This window comes from Marmota flaviventris, chromosome 1, assembly GCF_047511675.1.
Source record: "Marmota flaviventris isolate mMarFla1 chromosome 1, mMarFla1.hap1, whole genome shotgun sequence".
Lineage (NCBI taxonomy): Eukaryota > Metazoa > Chordata > Mammalia > Rodentia > Sciuridae > Marmota > Marmota flaviventris.
In genome coordinates this window covers 217,548,351-217,574,767 of record NC_092498.1, presented here as the reverse complement: position 1 = coordinate 217,574,767, position 26,417 = coordinate 217,548,351, and the positions used below count along the sequence as shown (strand labels likewise).

General features: G+C 66.8%; 1 protein-coding gene across 6 annotated transcripts in view; it reads right to left on the bottom strand.

The window, feature by feature from the left end:
* The window catches only part of Ptprs (protein tyrosine phosphatase receptor type S), a 54,110-nt gene extending 28,744 nt beyond the window's left edge, over positions 1–25,366 (bottom strand). For all 6 annotated transcript variants that reach the window (XM_071603648.1, XM_027952581.2, XM_071603654.1 and 3 more), the window contains exons 1-7: positions 25,251–25,366; positions 21,355–21,532; positions 17,276–17,421; positions 16,662–16,803; positions 14,062–14,250; positions 9,570–9,680; positions 111–380 (exon numbers count right to left, since the gene is read on the bottom strand). In XM_071603648.1, the coding sequence (XP_071459749.1) occupies positions 111–380; positions 9,570–9,680; positions 14,062–14,250; positions 16,662–16,803; positions 17,276–17,421; positions 21,355–21,442 (946 nt within the window). In that variant the 5' untranslated portion in view covers positions 21,443–21,532; positions 25,251–25,366. The remainder of the gene's footprint in view (positions 1–110; positions 381–9,569; positions 9,681–14,061; positions 14,251–16,661; positions 16,804–17,275; positions 17,422–21,354; positions 21,533–25,250) is intronic.
* Between the last annotated feature and the right edge of the window lie 1,051 nt (positions 25,367–26,417).

Below are 26,417 nucleotides of genomic sequence, written 5' to 3'. Positions count from 1 at the left end.
AGTGACGCGTGACGGTTTGGTCGATACACATCAGCTCGGAGAGCTGTCCTTCCAGGACCCCAGCAAGGAGGCCGAGGCACGGCCCAGAGGCCCCACCCGCGCCCGCTTACACTTGACTGTGATCTGGGCCACGGCCTCGATGACGCCCAGGCTGGACATGGCCACACACGTGTAGTTGGCCGAGTCCTTGACGTCCGTGAGCTCCAGCACGTTCCGGCCCACAGGCATGTCGTCCTCGGGCGTCAGGTCCTCGGCCCCCTGCATCCACTTGACGTAGGGCATGGGCGAGCCCACGGCCACACAGGTGATGTTCACGTTGCCGCCCGGCATGATCTCGTGGCTGGTGGGCAAGATGGAGAAGCGGGGGGCCACGCGGCGGACTGGGGGGTGGCGGCGGCCGAGATGCCGGGGAGGGGAGGCGGCAGAGGAGAGAGAGAAGCCGGAAGGAGGAAGAAAGAGAGAAAGGGAGGAGAGATGGGAAAGAGCGGAAGCCATTAAATACAGACAGGCTCTTGTCCCCCAGGAACCCCCCAAACGAAAAGGAAACAAAGGCCAAAATCAAAAACCAAATCCAACACAAAAAACCAAAACGTCAAAGGAGGGAACTTCACAAACGAGATCGGAACGGAGTGGAGACGCGAAGCTGGACTTCAGAGCACAGGGTTCCAGACCAGAGTGGCTGTCACAGCACAGAGATGGACACAAAAATTTATCAGCCGTTTCTCATCTTTGCTGACAGCGTGGCTCCGGAGACCGGCCCTGCGTCCTGAGTGGGCGGTCACTCTGCAGAGCCTGCAGGGCTCCGGCGGGACACCCTGGGCAGGGGCGCTTGGGCCAACCTGACTCGCCACCCCCTGGTTCCCAGGTGACGGGGAAGGTCCTGCAGGAGAGGAGCCCGGAGGCAGAGGGGGCCTGGCAGCTCAGCCCCCACGCTCGACCCCTTCTGGTGACACAGGGACCCCACCCCCTTCCCCAGAGGAAAGATGAGAAACTCTAATGAAATTTTTGTGGTTTTGGGTTAGAAACCCTCTAAAAGCTTCTGTCGGTCTGACAAGTTTCCATCGATAGATGCGGCTCTCAAAGTCACAAACATCATGCAAAGTAGGTTGAGAGAGTGGGGTGGGAGAGGAGGGGGGCGAGGAAGGACAGGGGGGAGCACAGGGGTCAGGAGAGGCTCAGGAGGCCGGAGCGTGGGCAGATGAGTGGAGAGAGACGGGGACGGGGGGGGGGGGGGGGGGGGGGGCAGAGAGAGCGGGGAGGGGCCCACTTGACTGCTGCATATTTATCTAGCAGATGTGACCCAATGTGACAGGTCACATTGTCACATCACGGCCCTGGTAGAGTCACAAATAGGGAAATATAATGATCATCATCATCGACAACCAGGGGCGAGCTGGGCTGGGCCGTGGGCGTGTTGGGTGCGCGTCCCAGCAGAGGGGTGCCGCCTTCCCTACGGACCTCGCGGAGGGCGAAGGCGGCAGGATGCATTTCGGGGGCTCCATTTTCGGAAGTTGGGGGATTCTGGGGCAGGAAAGGGGCAGCCTCTGGGCCCCTGAACTTGAAAGGCTTGGCTACAGAAGGACACGTGCTGGACCGTGGGAGGGGACGTGGCCCGCTGGGAGAGGCTTCGGGCGGAAAGGTGTCACCCGGGGGATCCCCAGGGCCCAGGGAAGCCTGCTGGGTGAGTCCCCAGCCCGGGCGGGAAGGGACTCTGTAGTGGTGCCAAACGGGGGGCCACCAGGAGGACCCGGGATCCCCACTGTGGCCCCGCCCTGGCTGCAGGCTCCTGGGGCTGTGCCCTGGGCCGGGTTCCAGGTCTCGCCTGTTCTACTGAGGAGGGTCTCGCAGGACGAAGGGAAGCAGCCCTAGCTGTCCCCCAGCCCCGGCCTCCCGGAACCCCAACCTGCTCCTGAATCCAGGCGGGAGGCACGAGAAGGGCCCTGTGGGGCGTGGCGGGGTCTGTGGAAGCTGGCAGCCCTTCGGAAAAAGAAGCCCCACGAAAAGTCCAGAGTCACACTGGAGACAGGATGGGGTGCCGCTGGGGAGGGGCGGGCGGGGACAGAGGGCATGCAGACAGACGGAGGTGAGTGAGGGCCGGGGGAGGGAAGGGGCCGGCCGCCCGGGGAAGCGTCCAGGCCAGCCGCCGGCACCCACAGCGAGGCTGGGGTGGGTGGGAGATGCCGAGGCTGTGTTGTCATGGAAACGGAACACGATGGGGGATGAGCGTGGGGAGCTAATAATCCAGGACAGGAAACGGCATCACGTCCAGAACAGAATCGGGGGCAAAATGATAAGAGCAAAAGCGAAAAGGAAAGAGAAAAAAAGAGAAAATCCAACAAATGAAAACAGCCCTCGGAGACAGACAGCACCCAAAGCAAGAAGGGCAGAGATGGAATGGGGGGCTGAAAATCGGGGTCTGAAAGGAGGAGGGCTGTGGCTTCCCAGGGAGGGCCCCCCGCCCCCGGCAGAACACAGGATCTGGCCTCCGCCCGGCACCCAGGGGCCTCGGCCCGGGGTTCAAGGCGGCCACGGGTGGGATCCTCGTGCAGAAAGGAGCAAACCAACCCGGCCCCGAGGGCCTCTCCCTGCAGCGCCCAGGCCCTGTCACGCCCTGCCTCAGGCTGCAGTCAAGTCCAAGGCCCATCCTCAAGGCTCAGAGTCCCACTCCCTGGCTAAGGAGCCCCAGGCCTTGGCAAGGCGCCCGTCCCCAGCCTCAATTTCCTCATCTGTAAAAGGGGGGCCATCAGGAGGCCCCCAGGACGATCCAGAGCCCAGCACACAGTAGGCGCTCGGCCAGGCCTGCGGCAGAAGGTAGATACAGGTGCTCTGCATCAGCAAGTTGGGGGCTAGTTTTAAAATGGAAACCTTGAGGGTGCCCTTGTCCTTGCTCTGTCCTTCCTGATGACGTCAAGAGGTAAGTGTCCTTATGCCCTATTTGCAGATGAGGAAACGGCTCCGGGGGTGACAGGCCCAGCAAGGGAACCCTGTGCCAGCACTCAGTCAGGCTGCCTGGTCCCTTTCCCTCACAGAGTGAGCCTGACTCACCACAGTGAGCAGCAAGAGTGACAGCCAGGTGTCCCTCTTGGCACCTCAGCGTCTTTGAACGTATGTCCTTACCCACTGGGAACACCAAAGAGGGCAGAGGACCTGTCACCTAGACACAACACCTCGGTATCCTGCAGCCTTCATGCTAAAGGTGCAGGGGCCATCAGTGAAAGGCTCCCCCACGGGGACTGTGAGGACGAGGACAGGAGATCTAGCTTTAGCATCTAAAGGCTGCCACCTCGTCCAAAAGACCCTGGTCACACTATTGTCTCTTAACTCCCCGGCAGGGCTGTCACGCTGACTTGGAGTGGACAAGCCGTCACGCCTCGAGCCTGTGGAAGACCTGCCCCAGAGGGTCCGTGACCACAGGCCGTCCGAGGCGGTCTGTCAGCAGCAGGGCTCGGTGCCCACACTCCCCGACATGGCCAGCGGCCACCCGCTGAGCGGTCTGCCAGGAGGCTGTGGAGGCCTCTCGGGCGCCCAGGAGCTGCCCGCCTGCTTGCTCACCCCCCTCATCTGTTTCTGAGGGTGGGCTCTAGGAAGAGGCTGGTTTGCCACGACTTTGCGGAGGATCTCGTGCCCACTGGCACCGGGTGACCCGGATCTCCCCTGGGGCTTTGAAAAGCCGGTGGGCACCCTCCGGGCCAGCAGAGGGCGGCTGACACTGTGTTCTGCGCGGTTGGTGCTGACCCACCCACACCGTCTCTCCACCCCTGGCTGCAAGCTTGAGGTGCAGGTTAGAGAACAGTGGGCACGGGGCCCACGGGACAGAGAGGCCCGCGGGACCCCCGCCCCAATTACCGACCTGAATGGAGGGTCCAGGCGGGTTATAAAGGACCACACCAGCCTTGGTCCTCAGCACGCTCCAGCTGGCTCTGGTCCCAGCTCTTCTCGTCACCGAGTAGCCAGGGGGTCCCAGCAGGGGGACCCGCGTGGGCGAGGGGTCAGGAGGGTGGGCAGCGGGGGTGGGGTGGGGTGGTGGCAGGTTGGGGGGTGGTCGCTTCAAACCCCGATTCACATGGAAAAACAACTCAAAAACCGTCAAAGCAACCAGGAGACGACCCTCCCCCAGGCAGGAAGAGGCAGAAACTCAAAAGCAAAAGTGGGGTTCAGGGGTGGGCAGAGGAGGGGAGGAAAGAAACTCAAAAGTGAGGTGATGGGTTGAAGCATTAGGAGGGACCCCACAGTGTCAGCCACGTCAGGGTTCAGCGAGCCGCAGCGCCGGGGCCTGCTGGGCGTTTTGGGGTGAGAGAAACTTCTGCTGTTTCTCCAGACTCCAAAACGGGTAGCGGGTGGGAGGGTGGGGACGCCCAGAGGTGCCCAGGGACGGCAGCCTCCAGGGTCGCTGGGGCCTAGATTACACCTGTCGGGGGTCGGAGACCTGTGGCCGGCCTGGGCCCCTCCCCGCCACCCTGCAGTGCTCGCGCTGCCGCCCGCCTGCCCGCCCTCCCGCCCCCCAGCGCCCTCTGCCACGAAGACAGCAGCTGGCAGGCCCCGAGGGTCCTGGACCCCAGCACGGCTGACAGTGGCCTTGGCAAGTCGTGGGCGTTTGAGGAGGACGTCGTGTTGTTCCATGGACACGTATCTTTTTAATTGTCAGGGTTTTGGGGGGGTGTCACCCTCTCTTTCTCCCCTTTGTGCCCCCCCCTTGCCAATCCACCGACTACCTTGCCCCCTCGCTGTGGCCGCAGACTCGGGCTTCCCAATGACAAGGTGTAATCTAACATCCCCCCCCACAGAGGAGACAGCGATGCACAGGGCGGGGTGCAGGCAGCAGGCGGGGTTCAGAGCACAGTGTTCCTGCAGGGCCCTCCTGAGCCCCAGACCAGTGGGTGACCCCCTCTCCCCGGGGAGGGTGAAGGAGGGGCTGGATCCTGCTCTAACAGCCCTGCCCGGGAGGAAGTCAGCCAGGGTGGGCCATGGCCAGCTGCGGGCAGCCGGGGGCCTGGGGAGCGGCCAGCAGACACCCGAGGTCCTCTTGGTGTTGCAGGAAGGACAGGTGTCCTGGGCCCTGCGTCTGTGTCCACCACTGTTTTGGGCACAGGAAGTAAGGGACACCTACAGGTCACGTCCACCAATTCTAGGGCTTGGTGCTAGAACTTTAGTTCAAAAAGTCACCTGACCCCTGAGGACAGGGGGACCACGGCCGGCCACCTGGACTCCCCGACTTTGGTCAGACAGCCCGTCCCGGCCACCCGGCTCGGAACTCGAGACTCTGCGGGGGATTATTCCGGTCCCTTTGGCCTCCTCCAAAACACTGGAGGTGTCCTAAGTCCACTGTGGAGGAATGTCCTCCTGACGTCCACAGCTGGCACCGAGAGCCATTAAACAGGGTCCTGCTCCCCAAGATGCAGTGCGGCTGGGCCCCTGCACACGACTGACCTTAGGGCACTGCTCCCAAGAGGCACAGGGCACAGCAGCGGGGAGGGCATCCTGCATCTGCCCACCCGCCCAGGGCCGCCAGGTGCACTGGGAAGTGGCCAGGGGTGTGGCCTTGGCCCTTTGGGTCCCAGAGGTCAACTTCAGAAAGAGAAGGGCGAGTCTGAACCTCTGGCCAGCGGGAGCCAGAGGCCATCAGTCAGAAGCTCCGCTGGGGCCGGGACTCCTGGGACAGGGGTGGCAACAGGGCAGGACACGTCCGGCAGCCTGAGTCGGGCGGGTGCCTCTGTGGGCACCTGGCTGCACCTTCCAGTCGCGCCTGGGGCTGGACTGGACTTCCGGAAAGTGGCTGGGGCCCTGGAGGAGCCACTGACCTCTGGGGGACAGGGCTAGAGCCACAGGAAATGAGGCCAAGGGTGGACTCGGAAAGGCACCAGTGAGAAATGAGATCAGAGACCCCCGTTAGCTCCTGGCCCACGCGTTCCGAGCAGTTTCTACAGAGTGGACACTGAGGGGCCTCGCAGGGAAGGGAGCGGCTGGACAGCTCTTCCCTTGAGCTCTCCACTGTATCATGACAGTCCTCTGGTGTCCTTCTAGGCTGACCACATGGGACACCTGACAGGGTCAGCTCCATGGAGTCCCCCTACCCCCGCGAGCTGGGCACATTTAGGGTCTTTATCATTCAGACGAAGACACGTGGACTCCAAGGGTCAAAAGGCCAGCCGAGGTCTTGCAGCCGGGGAGGGGCAGAGAAAGGCTGATCTGAGGCAGCCAGAGTCCAGGCCAGGGCCTGTGCGGCACTGTCACCACTAGGCTGCACTGTCCCCAAATCCAAGTGGCTTCTGAGACCCTCAGCCCCCTCAGCTGAAGTCCACCGGGACCTAGCTTTGGTGCAGGGGGCAGACCACTTCCCACCGCGGGGCTTCCCCAAGGGCCCGTCTGCCGGGGTCACAGCTGCTTAGCGAGGGGAAAGAAGTCCCTGCGGGGACCTGGTACCTCCGCCAGCTCGGCTTGGGTCTAGGAAGGGGGAGGCTGGAGAAAGCAGGTGAGGGGCAGGAGGGCCAGGAACGCAGGACCAGCAGGCGGCCTCTGCCCTGGACTGCTGTCTACGGTGGGCAGCCGGCTGGGCTGGGCTGGGCGGAAACCCAAGAGTCTATGAGGTGGCCGCTGAGTGGAGCTGCTGTGAGACTCAGGGCTTGCCTTCCCTTGGGGAGGGAGCAGAAGAGTCTGCACCCCTGAAGGTTTGGAAATGGGGCAGAGAATGAGAGGGAGGGGAGGGGAGGGGGAGGGAGGGAGAGGTGGGGGAGGGGGAAAGGGGGAGGGAGAGGGAGGGGGAGAGACGGGGGTGGGGGTGGCGAGGAGAGGCCGTGTCCTCGGCCCCTGGTTTCTCCAGGACCCCACAGCTCCGATGCTGACTCAGAAAGTGACCGTGCCGTGCGGTCAGACAAAGGCGCCCGTGACTGGGCGCAGAGCCTGGGGAGGAGGAGAGGGCCATCGTCGCCGGGAGGCGGAGGCCTGGTGCTTCTCCCGTCTGCCCTGCCTCGCGTCTGGGCCTGTGCCAGCCAGGACGATGAAGTCGTCACACCGGCTGCCATCCTGCCGTCCGAGCACCGCGTGCCAGGCATGCACTGCTCGCGCAGGCTGTGCCATGATCACTAGCCCCCGTTAAGGTGACCGTTCTCTTTATTTGGAAGTTTCGCTGTTTGGAGGAGGACTCCGATTCCCGCTGCCCTTCAGCAGAGACCTCCCACTTCTTTTTGTCTTTGGTGACGGGGGGGCAGTGGGGACAGCCCCGTGTGAGGCAGAAGAACAAGGAGACACCTGCCTGAGCTCCCTCCACCTGCCGCCCTGGTCGGGCTCTGGGCAGAGAGGGCTGCCGTCCCCCACGTCCGCCCAGGCTCTGGCCGCCCGCTGTCCCTCTGCACCCCTTCCCCTGCACCCCCTCCCGGGGCGGCCACTTTCTGCTCTGACATCTCAGCTGCGGGACCCCTGCCACCCTCCTGGGAGAGAGTCGGGACAGGAACACTGGCTTTTAAGTCACAATGCGTTCGGAGAGCAACCACGGAACAGCTCAGCCAGGGACAGACACCAGACAGCACAGAGCAAGACAGGACAGACAGTCGCTCTGGGGGAGGGGAGCAGGTGGAGGGGCGGCAGGGAAAAACCAATCGATCGACTTTTCCCCCAAAATGAAACAAAACTTTAAAAAAATTAGGAAAAAAAAAAAAAAGAAAAGAAAAGAAAAAAAAAAAGAAAAAAACAAAAAGAGAGAGAAACGGACCGGGAGACAGGAGCCCGCCAACAGAGGGCGCGGGACGCACCAGGCAGACCACGGGGCATGCAGTCTCACATTCTCCCAGCATGCATCAGGCCCGTCACCATGACGACGAGGTGCAAGAACTCAGCAACGACATGACCAACGGATGCAGAGCGACCACAATGCAAGCATCGCATGTGTGCGCCGCCTCGGCCGGGCTGGGCGCGGAGGCTGTGTCTTTCTGGGTTTGCTGTCGCTGGGCGGCTTTCTGTCTGTGGTGGTGCCCACTGTCTGCTCCGTTTCTGCGTCTCGGCTGTGCGTGTGCGTGTGCGTGTCTGTGTGTGTCTACTGTGCTCAGTGTGTGTCGTGTCGTTTTTTCGGAATGTAAAAATGTGGGTAAAGAAAGTAAAAAAGAAAAAAAACACACCAACCTTCTCGAAGCTCTGAGGGATGTAAAGGGGGTTGATGCGGAACACAATGACATGGGGAGAAGAGAAAAAATAGGGGAAATACAGAGAGTAAAAGAGGACTTCCCAAGGCGAAAAGCTGCATCGTTTGTTTTCTCTTTAAACCAAAAAAAAACTAAAATTAAAAAAGAAAAAGAACAGCGACGGCTTCCTTCTCCCCGCTGGGGCCCGACACAGGCGCCTGCTCCCTCGCGCTGCCTAGGCTGGTCGGAGAGTCTGAGACCGAGCAAGACCGGGGCGGCTGGCCCTGCCCGGGATGCGGCCCTGGGCCCCTCCGCCCACTGCGTCTACACTGCCCTCCATCCCCACCGGCTGCGGACCCCAGGTGCTGGCAGGGAAGCCACAGGAGGATGAGGACCAGTCCATCGGGGTCACGGACGCGCTAGACTCACCGGGTGCCGCGGTGGCAGATCAGACGCCCGCCCGCCCGCCCGCACCCCCCTCCCCGCAAGGCCTGCTCCTCGCACAGGACGCGCCACCCGCGGTGCAGGACCCAGGAGTCGCCTCAGGGCCAGCGGGAGCTGTGGCCACTGGACAAGGGGACGAGGGTCTTGGGTGGAGGCACCGCTCAGCCCGCGTGGAAGATGACGAGGGCGGGCCCCGCGTGGGTCACTGAGCTTGGGGAGGGCGTGGTCAGGTCGGTTGGCACAGAGCGGCCAGGCGGGCCGTGGAGGCCGTTTCTACCACGGGTCGGGTCAGAACCAGCCCCGAGTGGGACGGAGGTGGGGGGGACAAAGCTTCTGAGAGGACCCAGGATCCTGATAGAGACGAGGGGTCGGCAGAGTCATCCGGCCCCATGGGAGCCCCCAGGCACCTGAGGCGCTCGAGGTGGAGGTGGGGGAGCCCCTGGGACAGGGACCCCGGGTATCCGGGACCCATAGCTTCGCTGGGTGCCGTGCCTGCCTGGCCCGAGGGGGCCACCAAGCCCGCGAGTGTGCCTGCCAGGCCCGGTCCTCCCGCTGGCCCGAGCGTGAGCGCCCTGCGGGTCTCGGCTGTGGGCGCGAGCGCGCTGGGCCAGCAGGGCGGCCTGGACCCCAGCTCCGAGGAGGGCGCGGGGCGGGGCGGGCAGTGAAGCGGGACCACGAGGCCACAGTCGGAGAAGCACAGCCAGCACACGACACGGGGCACCACACACCACAGAAGCCACCGGGGGCGGCGGGGACAGGGCGGAGGCCCGGGGCTCCCCCACCCTGCGGCCCAAGACTACCCCTCCCCCGCCCGCTCGTGCCCGTCCGCTGCCCAGGGCGGGCGTTCTCACGGCCAGGGGCAGGACGAAAGCCGCCTGCTGCCCAGGCCAGGAGCCGAGGTCCAGAGAGGGAGGCCGCCAGTCCCGTCCCCCGGCTGGGGAGGGCGCCTGCGGGTCTGCGGGTGGGGGAGCCGGAGGCGGGGCCCTGCGGGGACCTGGGTGCCGCGCTCCCTACCTCGCACGTAGAGGTTGGCGGGCGAGGAGTAGCGCACGCCCGCGCTGTTGGTGGCCACGCACTCGTACTTGCCCTGGTCGGTCTCCTCGCTGCTCTCGATCTGCAAGGCCCCTGCGGGGAGAGGGACAACTGGCCACTGAGGGGGGCCGGCCGCGCTGGGAGGCCATCCTGAGTCCCGGCCGGCCTGTCTCTGGCGCTGGCCCAGCTGGACAGGGTGACGACACAAGGCGGGACTGAAGGCCCGCCGGACCCCACCCGGCCGGACCCCACCGGGCCTCGCCCTTGCTGGACTGGCTGGACGCCCCAGGGTGCCCGGCAAATCCTCCGCTCTCGCTGAAAAGGAGCTGCCCACGGGGCCACGCTGCCAGGCCCAGCCCCCAGACGGGCAGCAGGCGGCCATGTTGCTGGGGTGGACGTGAGACAGCACTGCGCGATGCTCTCAGGGAAACGGGTGGGGCCGGCCCTCAGCTCCTCGCCACCCAGTCCCAGGTCTCAGGGCCAACAGAGGCCAACGGCGAACCCGGGAGGCCGGAGCCGCTCGACAGTGCCCACGAGGCCAACCCGCGGGTCCGCGTCCCCCAGTGCGTGTGGAATAGGGGTCTCCACACCCGGGTGCCTGTGAGCACGCGGAGGCAGTGTCGCCTCACGATGGCTGAGGTAAAGCCACCAGGACAGGGCGCACCAAGCATGCTTGGCCTCAGAGTCTGGACCAGAGCCACTGTCTGGACACTGCACAGGGGCCAGGCCTCCCGGCACCCAAGTCCTCCAAATGAGCGACTGGACACACGGACCCATGGACACCAGGCGCCGGGACCCAAGGTCCTGGTGCCCCTTCGGTGTGTCTGACACTGTGGGCCCAGCCCCGAGGCCCGGTCAAGCGGGGCTGCAGAGGTCGACCGACAGAGGCCGCTACCCTCACAGCTGACCTGGGGTTGGGTGGCCCAGTGAGGCCAGAACCACAGGCCCGGACCTGGGCATGGGCTGGTCATGAGCGGACAGAGACGCCTGAGATGGCAGGCACTGAGGCCAGGTCTCGGTGCCCAGCGGCACGTGCCGTCCCCTCGCTGTGTTGGAGGTCACAGGCCCTGACGAGACTGCACTTCTACCCACGTTTTAAGGAGTCGCTGAAGTCACAGACTAAGTCGGTGATCGGAGTTAGTGAACAGGAGGCCGAGACCCCCCCAGGGCTGGGGGAGCCTGAGCCGGGAACGTGTCCCCATGTCACAGTGAGGCCGTGTGTCCAGAGCCCAGGCCTTCACAGGACACACGCTCACCAACACCCCATGAGACACGGGGGTCCACGGGCCTCCGTTTGGTAAGAACTAAACTCCGTGAAGGTACATTAGGGCATATGGGTCACAGCCTGGACCCAAGGGCCCGCTGGCCGCGAGTTAAGGAAGGCGAGAGAGGGTCCTGCGGTGTTAGAGCTGTGAGCTTCATCAGAACCCGTGGCACCAGGAGTCCCAAACCAGAGCTGTTTACGGTTGTCCTAAGAAGTGGCATGGACCCCAGACAGGGAGGTCCTCTTTGGGGACAGCAGATAGAGGCTCTGCCCCTACAGAACAAATACCTATGTTCTTCCCCGACCTCAGACTCTGGGGTAACGGGCAGTGGAGATCACTGTGAGGCCCAGAGAGGGCAGGGAGCCTGCCCTAGGTCACACAGCATTCTTCCTAGGCTTCCACCCAGGCCTACGGAGTCGCCTCTGAGGCAGCGCTGAGGGAGGGCCCAGAGTCCATCTTGGCCTTTGACAGTGCCTGCCTCAGCTCCCTCAGGCTGGACACCCCAGATGGTCACATCCAGAGGCTGCTCTGCAGCTGACCTCAGAGGGGCTTTGCCAGGGCCCTGGGTGGCGAGGAGGTGCCGCCCCTCCTCCCAGCAGGTGGCCACCCACTTGCACACTCGCCCGGCCACAGACAGACACAGAGACAGGAGGACACTGCAGGGTGGTGGGAGTGGGGACCTGGGGGGCCCCGGAACCTGGGCAGGGTGGCGGGAGCGGGCCTCTTACCTCGGATCGGAGTGCTCTCTGCAAGGGAAGAGAGACCAGGCAAATGTCAGGAGGGGCCAGGGGCCGGGGGAGGCCGGCCAGCCGGGGCCTGGAGACCCAGGAGGCCTGGCTGCAGGACAGGTGGGCAGGGGAGTGGCCTGCCCTGGGGGAGGGAGGAGGCCCCGACCCCCTTCTCTCCTTCTGGGGCCCAGCAAGGGGCTGCTTCAAGCCCTGAGTCTGGACGGGGAAGGACGGGGAGGGGAGCAAGGGGTCTCGGGTCTTGTTAGAGACGGGGACAGCAGGGGTTAGTGCCCCGGGGCTGGGCGTGGAAGCAGCTCAGGGAGGTCACAGACGGGTAGGAGGGCAGGAGGAGCCGGGACGGGGGACAGGGCCTGTCCAGCTCCCAGAGGAAAAGAGGAAAGGGCGGGCCGCAGAGGGGACACCTGGGGACCCAGATTGGACCTCACAGTTCTGCTCTTCTTCCCTGGGTAGCCCAGCCCCCTGTGACAACAGCAGGCCACAGGAGACAACCGGGCCCAGAAGGCCTCAGACCAAGGCAGAGCGGCCGTCCTGAGCAGCCGGACGGGCACCCGAGGGCAGCTCTCCCCTGGCCTGGGTCATGGTACAGCGGCCAGGGCCGGGCCAGCGGGGAGCCGGGGAACCTCAGGCCCCTGAGGCAGAGGAGGTGACCGGCTGGGGGCCCACCTTCTCTTCTGGGAGCGCCAGCCCTCTAGGGCCGCTCTCCGCATTCCCGAGGAGGCCAGGCCACGGGAGCTGGAGGGGACCCACAGGCTCCTGCTTCACGGTCTCACTGCGCTCGGGTGACCATGGTAGGAACCGGACTAGAGAACCCGGCCCCCGCGATGGCCAAGCTGTCATGGCCAGCACCTGAGTAGAAAGGGCAGGTCTCTCAGCAATCCCCGGGGGCCTGCTCCCCTCGCGGGGAAGACGGAGGCGGACCTCCGCTGTCCCGGGTCGGCCACTCTCACCTCAGTGACAATGAGCCCAGAGTGCTCAGCTGGGGCTGGGAGCGGAGGGTGACGAGGACCTGAGCCGGCCCGGCTGGGAGAGGTCAGCCCAGCCCCAGGCCTGCCATCGAGGGCTTTCCATTGGGACCCGTAGGGCAGCGGGGCCGGAGACCCCAGGGCCCGCTGCCCGCTCTGAGGCCGCGGCCCAGCCCTCCTTTTCCTCTTTTCCTCCGGGGCCGGTCTCTGCGGCCCTGGCACCGGCTGGGAGGGGTGGCCGTGGGAGTCGGGTTAGTGAACATGCCACACACGTGGGTCGGTTACTGTCACGGTGGCTGTTAGTCTGGGAGGGTGGGGACCAGAGGCGTTAGTTGCTGGCGGGGTCAGACTTACCAAAGGTCTCTGAACGTTAGGGGACAAGAGAAGAGAAGAGACCGTTAAGGGTGCTGCCGGCCCAGGAGGCCGGGGGGTCAGGGTGACAGCCCTGGTCACGGCTGACGCGCAGCCTGCGTCTGTGGGGCGGAGAACGTGCTGGGCACCCCTGGACGGGGTGGGCACCTCTCGCGGGGAAACTGAGGCTGGGGAGGGCGACGTGGAGCCGACCCCGAGCTGGCCCCTGCCCGCCGGTGCTGGGCTGAGCTGCAGGGCGGGCGCGGGCACAGGGACCCGCAGGAGCCCCAGGCTCTCCGACCCTGGAACGCCAGCCTCAGCCCAGACGCGCGTGCACTGTGGCCGTCACACGCGTGTCCCCAAGCGAGGGCAGCAGGGGGTACGGTGGAGGTGGTGCCCAGGCCACCGTCGGGCGCCACGGGAGAGGCTGGTGGGAAAGACCCGCTGGGGAAGGCGGAGGGACCTCGTGTGCCACGCGGGGAGGAGGTCGGGCCAGCACCAGGGGCTGGACACAGACAGGACACAGAGCAGGGACAACGGACAGGACACACACAGCCAAACCGGCCGACAGGTGCGGGCGTGGGGGGTGGAGGGGGGAGGCTCGGGTGGCACCTCCGCCCAGCTGGCCGGCCAGTGCTCAGCCCAGGGTACGCCCTGCTCGGCTGTGCCCACAGGCCCTGCCGCCTCGGTGCCGGGGGCATCCCGGGTCCTCGTGGCTCCCGATGCCCTCTGGGTCTGGCCCCGACCCCCTGGAGACACCCACTGCCTCGGCCCCTGAAACACCATCCCCTGTCCCCAACTGCCGGGGCCCTGGGCAGCCGTCCAGGGTCCTCGGCCTCTGCAGACTCCCGGCGCCACCTGCCACCTGCCCTCCCATCACGCACCCAGGCAGACGGCCTCCAGGGCCCGCTGCCACCTCTGCCTGTCTGTGCCCAGGGCTGCCCCGGTTTCCACTCCTCTGGGTCCACTGCCCACGTGCTCTGCGCCTCCACACGGTCAGCACTGAGTCTGGAGACACTCCCTGCTCTCTAGAGCCACCCCCTCGCCCACGGGGGCCACCCTCCTGCTGGCCACCCCTGCACAGACGGCCCTAGAAATGCCCCTCCCGCGGCCCCGCGGCCCCACGCCCCGTGGGCACCGTGCTCACCAGATCGCAGCTGCTTGATGCGCCCGTTGCTGGCGCTGGGGTCCACAGGCAGGAAGTCCTTGAACCAGGTGATCTCGGGGTCAGGGTTGCCGCTGGCAGCACAGAGCATGGTGGCCGTGCGGGTCCGCTCCACGACCTTCAGCTGGGGGCCCATGTCGATGTTGGGGAAGCCGGGGGGCAGCTGGTCCTCTGAGGAGGGAGGCGGAGGGTGAGAGGAGGCGCCGGCAGCCGGCAGAGCCACCACCTCCTCTGAACCGGGTACCCGCCGCAGTGGGAGGACCGCGGGCTTGGCCAACTGTCCCCCACAGGGTGACACAGCTCTGGGACACCTGTCGTGTCCAGCAGGAAGGGTGCCCCGGCCCCAGGCAGGTGAGGTCCAGGGAGGCTTGCGACGCTGACCAGCGCACGGCCGCCGGCGGCAAACCCGGGGTCAGACGGCCGCCCTTCCCGGCCATCGGTGGCAGGGCTCCCGCTGGGACCACAGGGCGAGGGGTCTGGCTGCGACTTCCTCTCTGTGAAGCCCCCTCCTGCAGGGCCCAGCTGCCCAGGGCCCATAACGGACACCCACGTATTTGCTTAAAAATGTCCAGAAAGGGCACAGGGCACAGTGAAGGGAGTGGCTGGGGACAGAGAAGGAGAGAAGCTCCTGTCCCGGGTCCAGCTGCTGTGGGCAGAGGACACCGTGCCCTCCTCGGGCCCGCGCCTGTGTCGTGGGGGTGGGGAAGCCAGGGCCACAGCAGGATGGGGGAGGGCGAGGAGCCGGGGCTGCACCCACGGGGCCTGAGCGGTTGGGGTCTGGTGGGGGTCTGTCCCCGGGGGTCTGGGCCCCACCCATCCGTCCTGGTCCCGTGGGGGGCGGGGCGGCCTCACGGGCAGCTCTGATTGGTTGCTGATGACATCACCGAGGCTCAGGCTAAGCAGCAGCCTCTCAGGTTCCCTGTGGGCACCCGCTGCCTGCCCGCAGGCTCCCGGGGTGTCCCGCTGGGCGCCAGCCACGGGCGCTGCTCCGGGTGAGCACCCCCATCCGTGTGCACCCAGCCCTGCTGGGTCCCGGGATTAAACAGACCCGTTGGCCCGCACCAGGCGGCTCCTGGGAGGTTGATCAACACAACGGCGAAGGCGCGGGAGGGAGGAAGGGGCACAGGGATGGCCCTGCCGACCCGGAGGGGCTGTGGCTCAGCTGGGGGCGGGCCTGGACGGGGGCCACAGGGCAGCCCAGGGCTGAGCTGTCCAGAGCCAGGGGCTGCCTCTGGCTGGGAAAGGTCACCCGAAAACACCCTGGGAGGGCCCCCTCGCGGCCAGGCCCAGCGACGGGGCAGACCAAGCCCGGGCCCCCTTAGGAGAGGGGCAGGAGCCTCCAGAGGGGGTCGGCTGGGCACCGAGCGGGCCTCTGTGCAATCCTCCCTGACAGCAGCCTGTCTGCCCGCTCAGGGGCTCCAGGGGCCCAGGGATGCCACCTCGCCCGCCGCCCTGGCAGACCACAGAAGAGTCCCCGCAGGGAGCCACCCTCAGCTGAGAGCTGCCTGTGGCTCACGCCCGTGGCTGGGACGTGCCATGGCTCCAACCCACGGCTGAACCCATCGCCTGAGGGCTGCAGACGGGCGGGTGGCAATCGTCCTGTTAAAGCTGGCGATGAAAACGCTAACTGTCCGTGGTGGCACTGTGGCCTCCTGTAACACCCTCTCATCTGGGTCATGGAACAACCGCTGGTGCTAGACACACATTACCCTACTGGACAGAGACCGAAACTGCAGCTCAGAGAGGCTCATTAACTCGCCCAAGGTCACACAGCTGCAGAGTGATTGTCTCTAGAGACCTAGATGCAGGAGGCTGGCTCAGGGCTGAAACCCAGTGTGGTACAGAGGGTGGCAGCTGCCTGGGGTGTGGGACAGCTGCCTGGGTGATGAGAAAACTTCTTGGTGGACGCCAACCCATTTGAGCTAAACCAGGAGATGGCTCATGGGCCGTGTGCATGCCAAGTGGCAGGGGCTGGCCCCGCATCTACTCAGCCTTCATTCTTTGGGGGAACTCCATGACTAAACCATCTCTGGGAGCCGATCACCTGTGGCTCTGGGGCGCTGTCAAGCCAATCAGATAGTTCGTTGCTCCTAAGCTGCAGCGATTAGCTGGGAGGGCGTGTGGTGACCCAGGTTAACCGGGGTGAGGAGTCTCGCCAAGGATAAAGTCAGTTCAGAAGAAAACAGAGCCAGGAGGCAGAGAGGCTGAGCCCTGAGAACCCTGAATGAACCCCTGGATCCAGCTGAACCTGAAGCCAGACAGAATCCGCCACAGACTTTTTTTTCCCCACAAACGTATTAATTCTCATTTGTGCTTGAACTGGTTTGAGTTGGAGCTGCCTCTTGTCATCAGAAGAGCACAGTGAAGTGACATCAGTCCCTCAGTGCCCCTCTCCCAAAAAGGCTGAACAGACCCCAACCATAGGCCCTGGGCCCCACAGTATTATGGGATGGGGAAGGAAAATCAAAGTCCTCCACAGAGAATCCAAAGCAGGCAGGCTGGCGTCACTTCCAGGGACTCCTAGGTGTCCCTCCCCAAGCCCAGAGCCCAGCTGCTGGCCACCTGCCCCGGGAGCCCAGTACCTCGGAGGACGGTGAGCTTGGCGTGCACGGTGACCTCCCCCACCGGGTTCTGGGCCACACACTCGTACACGTTCTCGTCGCGGGGCGTCCGCAGCGGCTGGATTCTCAGCACGGCCCCCGAACTTTCGTCAAACTCGATGGTCTGTGTGGGCAGCGGAGAGGACAGGGTGAGCCGCGGCCAGGGTGGGCAGGGCCCGTCCAGCTGGGCGGGGGGGAAAGGGGGTCACCCCATGGTCCCAGGCTGTGTGCACCTGTGCGGGCATCCAGGTGGGCACGCGGTGGGCAGACCCAGGCCTGGACACCCGGGAGAAGGGACCGGCCTGCACTGCGTGTGGCAGGCGTGTGCCTGGGAAGGCATGCTGGTCTAACTGCAGGCTGTGCTCAGACTGCCTGGCACGAGCGAGGGCTCAGAGAGGGCAGGACCTTGCTCAGGGCACACAGCACGGGTGGCAGACCACCGGAGCCTGGCAGGGCCCCCAGGTGGGGCCACGAGGCCGGGAGGGGCCACCTCGGAGAGGCCGCCCAGCCAGGTCACCCCACCTGGGATCCCGCCTGTGACATCCTCCGTGGCCAAGCCGTGGGGCCCTGTTGAGAGAGGGCGCGCCCCGACTCACCTCAAAGCGCTGAGAGTTGACTTTCTTGCCCTTCTTGTTCCAGGTCACCCGTGGCCTGGGGTCGCCGGTGGCCTGACACACGAAGGAGGCCACACCCCCCGACACGCCAATTTGGTCCTTGGGTTCTTTGATGAACCTGGGTGGCTCTAGGTTGGGCAAGGAGAGGGCGGGCTGCAGTGGGTCTGGCACTAGGCGGGCGCCGCGCCCGGAGCCCAGGAGCACACGGCCCCAGCACCTTCCCACCCACCACAGCTCCCGAGGGCACCAGGAGGCCCCGGTGGGCAGCTGAACCCCCAGGGACCGTGACAAGACCCAGAAGGGGGGTCCCGTGCTGATCCGGAGCGGGGCCGCGGGAGACGGAGGCAGCAGGCAGGGACCCGGGCCGCGGCCAGCACGAGCCTGGAGCCCAGGGAGGCTCAGAGCGGGAGGAGGGCGGCGAGGCCCAGGCCTCCCCAACCCCATCCGGCACGGAGGCCGGCACAGCCCTGGTCGGCCACGCGGCCTCGGCTGCAGGCCCCCCCGCACCCCAGGCTGCTCCCCAGCAACCCCAGCTGGAGGGCCGGAGCCATCCAAGCCCCCGCCTGGACCACGGCCCCGTCTGCACTGTGCCTGGCCAGGTCTGCGGAGCCCCCGGGCCAGGTGCCACGTTGTTTCTCTGAAGTGACTGGTTTTATCCTGACCCCTCAGTCACTCCATGCCCAGCTACAGCGACCCCGGGCCTCCCCCTGCTCTGGGGAAGTCCCTCAGGAGCCACGCTGCTGTCCAACCAAAGGGGACTGAGGAGGGGTCGGGCTTCCAGGGCCCAGCAGGGCAGGGCGAGATCCGCGAGCAAACAGGAGACAGAGAAGGACAGGGAGCGGGCGGCCAGCGGGTGTGTGTGTGCGCACACGTGAACACAGGTCAGCTGCTGGACGGGGTGGGACGTGGCTGGGTGCCTTTCCAGGATGAAGCACTACGTAAAGACAACCTGAAAGTACTGCATACAATAAACCGTCTTTAAGATGAGCTGATTTAAGAAAAAAGGAAAGGTCTTCAGTAAGTCAAATCCGGGTGGAGGACAGAGGCTGGACCCCCACGCTGTAGCAGCACCAGGGCTGAGCTCACCCGACTGGGTGGAGTGAGTCCAGGGGCCACACGAGTCCTTCCAGAAAGTTCTGGGAAGTTTCAGAAATACAGAGAAGCTCAAGGAGGTTGCAGGTTCCAACTCTGGGTCTCCACAGGCCCAACTCCTGCCATCCATGGCTTCAGCAGGGCCAGTCTCACCTCCCTCACCCAACACCGTGCTCCTGTTGGTATGACCTCTGTGTCTACACGAGCCATCTCTCTTGAAAAGCAGTAGACTCCAGTGTACAGGCACCTGTAGCCTCACTCATTTCCTGCGTGTCCTTCGGGCCCAGTGATTGTGGATCCCACTGGACAGACCTGCGGGTGCTAGGGACTTGCAGAGGTCAGAGCTCAGATGGGAAGCACTGGGATTTGACCCTGGGTCTCCGTCCCTGGGCCCACATCGCGGGTTCCTGCCGGGTCCCGGCCTCGAGCCTGATTAGGGCAGATGTTTCGCTCCATGTCCCTCCCTGGATGCCTGCCTGGGCCCCTTCCTTCTTCCCTCAAGAATGGTGACCCGGAGCCACGTGTCCTTAGCCAAGGGCACAGGGAAAGTCACCACAGTGGGTGAGGCTGAAGAGAGGGGTTAGTGTGCCCAGCTGCCTGTGTGGCCAGAGCCAGGACACGCCCTGCACCCTCCAACAGCAGCCTGGGGGGACACGGCCCTTGTCTGGGCTGCCCCTCGGCCCTGGCCCTGGCCCTGGCCCTCCCGTGGCCTGCAGCGGCCAGCACTGCCCTGGGGCACTGCTGGGTGGCTAGGGGCTGGGCGGGGATCTCTCTGCCTGGTGACCCTGGCCCCGCTACCCTCACTCTAGGCCAGTGGGGCCGCGCGGCCTCAGGCCCCCTGCTGAGCAGATGCCCTTCCCAGCCCACCTCTGGGCTCTGGGCACCAGGCCAGCCCTGGAGAGCTGGCCCCGCCCACCGCGGCCCGCTGGATTCTTGGAATCTCTCCTGGGCCCACCCCCCCCACTCCTGTGGGCACAGGGGCCAGGCCTGGGGCCACCTGGGGGAGAGGGCCCGCCCTGGGTCACAGCTCGCCACCCGCTCCTGAGCCGCAGGAAGGGGCTTGCTGGGTAAAAGGGGCTTCGCCGACCCTGAGCACGACCCTGAGCAGGGGGCGTCCCTGTCTCTTGGACAAAGAGGCCAAAGTCCACAGGAGGGTTCCAGTAAGTGCAGGGCCTGGGGAGGAAACCAGGCCTCTCTGGAGGCTGGGCAGGGGCCCCTCGGTGGCCTGGCTTGGCCTGATTTCTGTTTTTCCATTTCGGATTCTGCAGAAAATACTCTGGCGTGAGGGCGGGCGACCCACCCTGCCTCCGCGCCAGGACTGGCCCGCGGCATCCTGGGAAGGCCAGGGCCAGGGCCCGTTCCCACTGCAGAGACCCCCCCCCCTTGGCCCCTGGGAACGCAGCAGCTGCGGCAGCCCTGCCCCACAGGTCCCCAGGGACCCCCCAGCACTTCCTGATGCTGCCAGGCGGGTCCGGCCCACGGTCCCTGCTGGGCCCCTACTGAGCAGACCCACTCCTGGTCCAGGGCTCTGGGCCTGGGCTGGAGTCCAGGGCAGCAGCAGCCCCGGGGCCGTCCAAGATGCGACAGGTGCTGGTGACCTGGGGCGCACCACCCTCCCCTCACCTGGACAGGGGCCGCCCCAGCCCGTCCTCCCTGCAGCGACCAGAGGACACCTGAGAGCACGAGAGCCAGGCCCCTCGCCCCCACGGCCCCGCCCCCAGGGGTCAAGGCCAAGTCCTTCCCCGGCCCACAGGGCCGGCCCCTCCTCCTCCGCCCTGCTCCACCCCAGAGGCCAGGCCTGCCCCTGCCCAGGGCCTCCTCAGGCTGTGCCCTCTGCCTGGGCTCCGCTCCTCCAGGTGCCCAGAGGCACACCCCTCGGCTCCTCGGCGCCACCTCCTCTCTGGGGTCTTCCCCAGCCACCCCTCGGCCTCACCCACAGCCTCGGCCTCAGACGTCCCCGTCACCAGGCTTCTGCCAAAAGGGCTGCCAAGTTCACCTGGCCCCTCGCCTCAAACAGCCCCGGGCACACGCTCAAGACAAGACCCGGCAGGGACGCCAGCGCCAGCCTGCCTGCAGCACTCGCACGCCAGGGGTCCGGCACCGCAGCCCGACTCCCCGCCGACCCGGGGACCGGCCCAGCTCCTGTGTGACCAGGCCACTGTGGCCGACAGTCCTCAGAGCTGGGACCACGTTCTGGACGCCGCGGCCTGGCCATGACCAGACCTCGCGGGGCCTCGGTTTCCCCATCGGTGCGGGGATGGAGGCTGAGCGGGCCTACTGTGCGCTAGGAGGCAGGCAGCGGCTCACCACGCGGCCTCGTCACAGAACCCAGGCACCGGGTGACGCAGGGAGCCCTCCCGATGGAGCCGAAGTGGGAGGTGAGGGGCTGAGTCACCGGCCAGAGGCCACCGGGCCGAGCGGCAGAAGAGCTCGTTCAGACTCAGCCGAACCCAGAGCCTCGGCCCCTTCCCGAGGGTCCTGCCCTGGCCCCGCACATCAGAGACCCCGCCCCTGGGCCCCGTCGGCCCGCACGGGCCTAAAGCCCATCGCACCCCCGTCACAGCTGGACACCAGCCCTGCCGGTCCCCGAGGCACGCCAGCCCCCTCCGCGGCCTGTCCCTGGCAGTCCCCGGTCCTGTCCGCAGGCACTGCCCGCATGCCGAGCTCCTGCCCACGGCCTCTCCCGGGAGCCTCCCCGCTCCTCCGGCCGCTGGCGGATGCCAGGGCTCCTCAGGGTGACCTCAGCTTAGTGCCACCGCCCCGGAGGCCGCTTTTCCTCCGGGATCACAAAGGGTCTCCTGAGGCTCCGAGGACGCAGGCGAGCACAGGCCTGGCACTGCAGGCACCAGGGAACCCAATGTCCCTGTCACCTGCTGGCCGGCAGACTGTGGTCATTGTCCCCGTGAGTCCAGGCAGCACAGCGCAGACCCCTCCCCGCGCCACGGCCCGCTCCACGGGCAGCCTCTTACCTTCGGCCGCACAGCCTCTGGCCAGCAGCGCCAGCAGGAGCCCTGTGGCGGCCACCACAGACGGGCCGGGACCCCAGGCGGGCGCCATGCTGGGCAGCGACCTCGGCCCTCCGCCCAGGGCAGGGACGGCCTGGTCCCTCAGAGAGCGGCCTCCAGCCGAGCGTCAGCTGGGCAGCGTCTGTGGAGACAACAGAGGGGCCGTGAGGGAGCAGCTCGGGGACCGTCACAGCACACCGGGTTCGAGACGCGGGGAGACGGCGCTCTGGGGACACCGTGTCCACGATGCCCTCACCTTGGACTCCCAACCTGCAGGGCCTCGGCTCGGCCCAGGACTCGGCCCATCCACCCCCACCTCACCCAGGGCCCTGCGTCCTGGGAAGCCCTCTGCGCCCCAAGGCCAAGGCCACCTGCGCCAGGCCACTGCTGCTCCTGCAGGGACCTGTCCTCGCAGGGCAGCGGGCCACTCTCCACCCGCCAGCCCTGGAGCGCGCTCTGCCACTCCCACCTGTGTCCACCCTGGCCAGGGTCAGGGCAAGGCCCTCACGGCCATGCGCCCCGCACCCCGCCAGGCCAGGCCCCGGGCGGGTCCAGGCCGCGGCACAGGAACCAGGACCACATAATGACGGAGCAGCCCTGTGATTCGGCTCCCAAAATACCCTGCTGCGGTTACCTTGGCCGGCCCTGGGGCGGTCCCAGGGGAAGGCTGGCCCACAGTGCCCGGGTCACGGCCAGGGTGTGGAATGGAGAAGCCAGGGTGGGACAGGGACGGCTGGGGTGTTCAGCACACGCACATCCCGCCACAGAAGTCACTGGCATGCACGCAGTCAGGCCACAGGCACACAAAGACAGCAGACAACGAGATGGCAGACAGACACGTGCATCCAGGTGACATAGGTGACAGGTGGGGACAAGCACACCCAGCCTGATACACTTGCACACAGTCAGACCACAAATGCCAATGTGCACAAATTCAGACCTCAGCCACGCCAGGTCAGACGAGGTTCCCATGCAAGGTCACCCTGAGGCAGGCCACCTGCCACACTGTGCGCACAGTGAGACCATTGACCCAATCACATCAGCTGCACAGAAACACACGGCCAGACACTTGGCCAAAGGACTCCATGGGCCACAGGTAGACAGGTGACATAGGTGACAGACGAGGATATGCACACCCCAGGCAGATGTGGACGCCCGGCAGCACACAGTCAGCCCACAGGCCCTCGCGGCCACAGACCACATCCTCCTTGCCCAGACCACGTGAGCAGAATCGCATCCCCCACGCACGCAGCCAGGCTGCAGAGACAGAGCACACAGTCAGACCGCAGTCACACGTGCTCCCAGCCGGCGGGGACCAGGCCGGTGGACAGAAGGAGCCTGAGCACAGTCCCCGGTCCTGGTCCCCACCTGGTTCTTCAAGAGCAAACCCAGGGCAGGGGGGAGCAAGCAGCCGCCCAGCTGCAGCAGGAGGTGGGGCCCATCCCCCCCCCGGGGGACAGACTCCAGGGAGCAGAGCCCCCAAGGCTCCCAGCTGGGGTGTCCCACGTGTGGATCTAGGCGAGTCCTGGGCCACCGCTGGGGTCTCCTGTGCTGTGCGTGAGGAGTGATGGGCACCCGTCCCACCCAGGCGCCGGGTCACGCGATGGTGGAGCGGCTTTGTGCGCCCACGCGGTCCAGGGAGCATGAAAGGGCGATTGTGAGCCAGAGCTGGCGCACAAGAGCCGCTGTGTCACCCGCAGCCGGTGGCCTCGGGCCTGAGGACACACTGGGTGCCCCTCCCAGCGCTGACTGTAGCCACAGGTCTCCCCGTCCTACAGAGCCCGGACTCAGTGGGGACCCCGGGGACTCCCCCCAGCTGGAAGCCAGAAGGGACCAGGGCAGGCAAGGCAAGGGCGCCCGGGAGGGACCCCAGGCCAGCGCAGCACCCGCCCCTCAGCTGCCAGCTCCTGGACCTCAGAGCCTCCAGGGCCTTTAGCCTCCCTGGGTGTCCGGGCCGCTCAAGGGGCAGCCGAACAGGGCCTGGTCACCATGGCCAGTGAGGCACCCACCCCGGGAGCCCGGCAGCACTGGTGGACAGGGCTGCTGGCCTGGCCCCCCTCCTGGGCCAAAGTGCCCCCCAGACTCAGGGCAGGGCCCACGCTCCTCGGTACCAAGGTGACCATCGGCCTGTACGCATGAGGACACGAAGGCTCAGGGTGCTGTCCCCAAGGGTGCCTATGGCCAGGAGTGGGCAGGAGGAGAGATACGTCAGTGCCCTGAGGGGCCGCCTGCTGGACAGATGAGGACACCGAGGCAGAGGGTGGCTGGTCACCAGGGGACACCGTGGAGGGGAGGCCTGCAGAGTCCCACCTGCCCACCCCAGCCGGCCCACGCGGGCTCCAGGGAGAACTCGGACGCCCAGGTCTGGGTGCACGCGCCAGCCCCCAGCCCTCCCCGGCCCAGGGCCTTTCAGGAAGGGACCACAGCCTGGGAGCCACTTCTTCCCACAGGTTGCTGCGTGTCCAGCGGCAGCCGCAGGCCTCTGGGCCTCTCCGTGGGATCCCGTGCTGACCCCGCCCCGCTGGCGCTGGCTCCTCACCCTTCCCGCTCAGCCCCAGGAGCCCAGGACTCCCTTCCCTACCTCGAAGCCCACTGTCCCCTGGCAGCCCCGGTGCTGCCCACCTGCCTCTGCCCAGCACCACCTGTGCCTACCTGAGGTGCCGCCACTTGCGGGCCCTGTGCCCCAGAGGGTTCCTTGGGTGCACTGCTTGCCCCCACCAACCCTCAGCCTCCCGCTGTCTGTCCTAGGTCCCACTGAGTGGCCACACCCCTCAGGCAGCCCTCCTGGTGCCAGGACCCTGGCACCCTGTGTGTCCCTCGGAGGTCTGCTCCACGCAGGGCTGTCCTCCCCCAGCGGGAGCCTTCTCTCCTCCCCAAGAACCTGATAAAGCCTCTGCACACACTAGACGCCTACTGCATGCCAGACCCAACCGCGGGTCACCCGTCACTCCTCCATTTACAAGGGGAAACTGAGGTCCCAAGGAGGCCCGGCAGGCAGGGGAGGCCGAGGAGCTGCAGGGTGCGACTTCCTCACCCCGGTGCAGCCACAGAGCCCAAAGCGCAGGTGAGTGGCAGGCGCCGGGAGGCTGGGGGTGGGCAGAAGGTCCCCGACCTGGAGTCCAGGAGCCAGGTTTCTGGGAAGGGTTTCCTGAGGCGGTGAAGGGGCGCAGGGACAGGAGGGGGCAGAGGCAGGAGAGGGCAGGGGCAGCAGCGGGCAGAGGCAGGAGGGAGCAGGGACAGGAGAGGGCGGGGGCAGGAGGGGGCAGGGGCAGCAGCGGGAAGGCACGGGCAGAGGCCCAGGCACGTCCTGGAAAGGTGGGGGCGGCCCTAAGGGGCCAGCAATCAAGACCCGGCGGCGCGGGCCCAGCCGGGGTGCTCGGGTGTTGGTTGCAATCCCGGCGGCACGGGGTCAGTCCCAGGGTGAGGGGACAAACACAGGGAGGAAAACTTTCTGTGGTTTGGGGGCGGCTAAGCGAGGCTCCGGGCACACGGCCCCAGCCCTGCGCTTCCTCCGGGATCCCGTCGCCTCCTTCCCAGTGGGGGATGCCCAAGTCCCCACGAGAGCGCCCCAGCGACTGGCCGCTGGCGCCTGGCTCTCCCGGGAGATGGGGGAGGCGGCCGGGCAGGGGGCCAGCGGGGGAGGGGCGCGGAGCCCGACGCTCTGGACTTTTCCAAAGTGCGAGCAACGGGCCGGCACGGGGGGCAGCAGCGGCCGAGCCGTCCCCGGAGGGCGGCCAACCAGGCCCGCGCGCTGGGCGGAGGGACGCGGGGGTCGCCTCTGCTGCGCAGCCTGGGGAGGCGAGGAGGGGGACAAAGCCTGGCGCGGGCCGCGTCGCCGCAGGGGCCCCGGGCGCACTCACCCCGCTCCGGGATCCGGCCGAGCCCCGCGCCGCCTTCCCCGGCCCTGCACAGCGGGTCCGCGTCCCGTCCGCCCAGCGCGGCGGCCAGCACTCGGGAGAGGCCGCGGCCCGCGAGCTCGGCCTGGGGGCGGGGCCGGGGCGGGGAGGGGGCGCGGAGGGGCGGGGCGCCGGCCGGAAGTGGGGCGGGGGAGCGAGCCCGTCCGCGGGCGCAGGACGCTGGGGTCCGCCCCCGCCCCTGGGCCCAGCCGGCCCCTCCCCACGCGGCGTGGCCATGGCGACGGACGGGGCGCTGGGTGCCCGACCCGGGAACGGGCAGCGGAGCCCTCCCGCCTAGTGGTCGCGGGGGGGGGGGGGGGGGGGAAGGGGGCGGCGTCCCCCCTTCCCAGCCCCAGGCCGGGGCGCGGGCCAGAGAGGCTCGTTTCCCTCCAAGTCGGGGACCCGGGAGCAAAGGAACGACCGCGTGGCAGAGGCCCCCCAGCCAGGCCACCGTCCGAGGAGGGGGCGGAGAGCGGCCGATTGGAAACAGATGCGCGGCCGTGCCCCGCCGGCTCCGCGGGCAGAGGAGGGGCGCCCGGCGGCAGCCAATCCCGGCGCGCGCAGCCCGGGGCCCGGGTTTGAAAACTCCACTCTGGCGGCGGGAGCGCAGCCGAGGGGCAGGCGAGGACCGAGAGGAGACCAGGGCCGCCGGAGCCAGCTGACCTCCTAGCCAATCCCGAGCGCTGGGCCTGCCCGGGCCACACCCGCACGCGCCCTGGGATGCTTCCTCCCCAAAGCCCCAGCTTGAGGGATGGAGGTGGGGACACGGGCACGACCTTTAGGGCTCTAAGGAGGACGGGGACGGAACCAAAGGGCGTCTTGGGGCTCAGCCCAGCCCCAGAGCGCAGGGCACCCAGAGCGCAGGGCACAGCAGGGGAAGCCGAAACGTCTTCACAGATCTGGACACAGCAGTGCTGGACACTGCCCCTCATGCTGCGAGCCCTGCCCGCTCAGTGGGGTGAAGGAGTGACCCCAGACAGCTCATCCGCCACCGGGCCGCACCCCACCTCCCCCGGCTCCCAACCTCCCCTGCTGCGTCGCAGGCAGCCTCCCCTGCCCGGCTCCACCAGCCTCCTGTTCAACCACAGAACCCCGCAGGAGGTCCCCCTCCCGCCCCTGCCACAGGAGTGG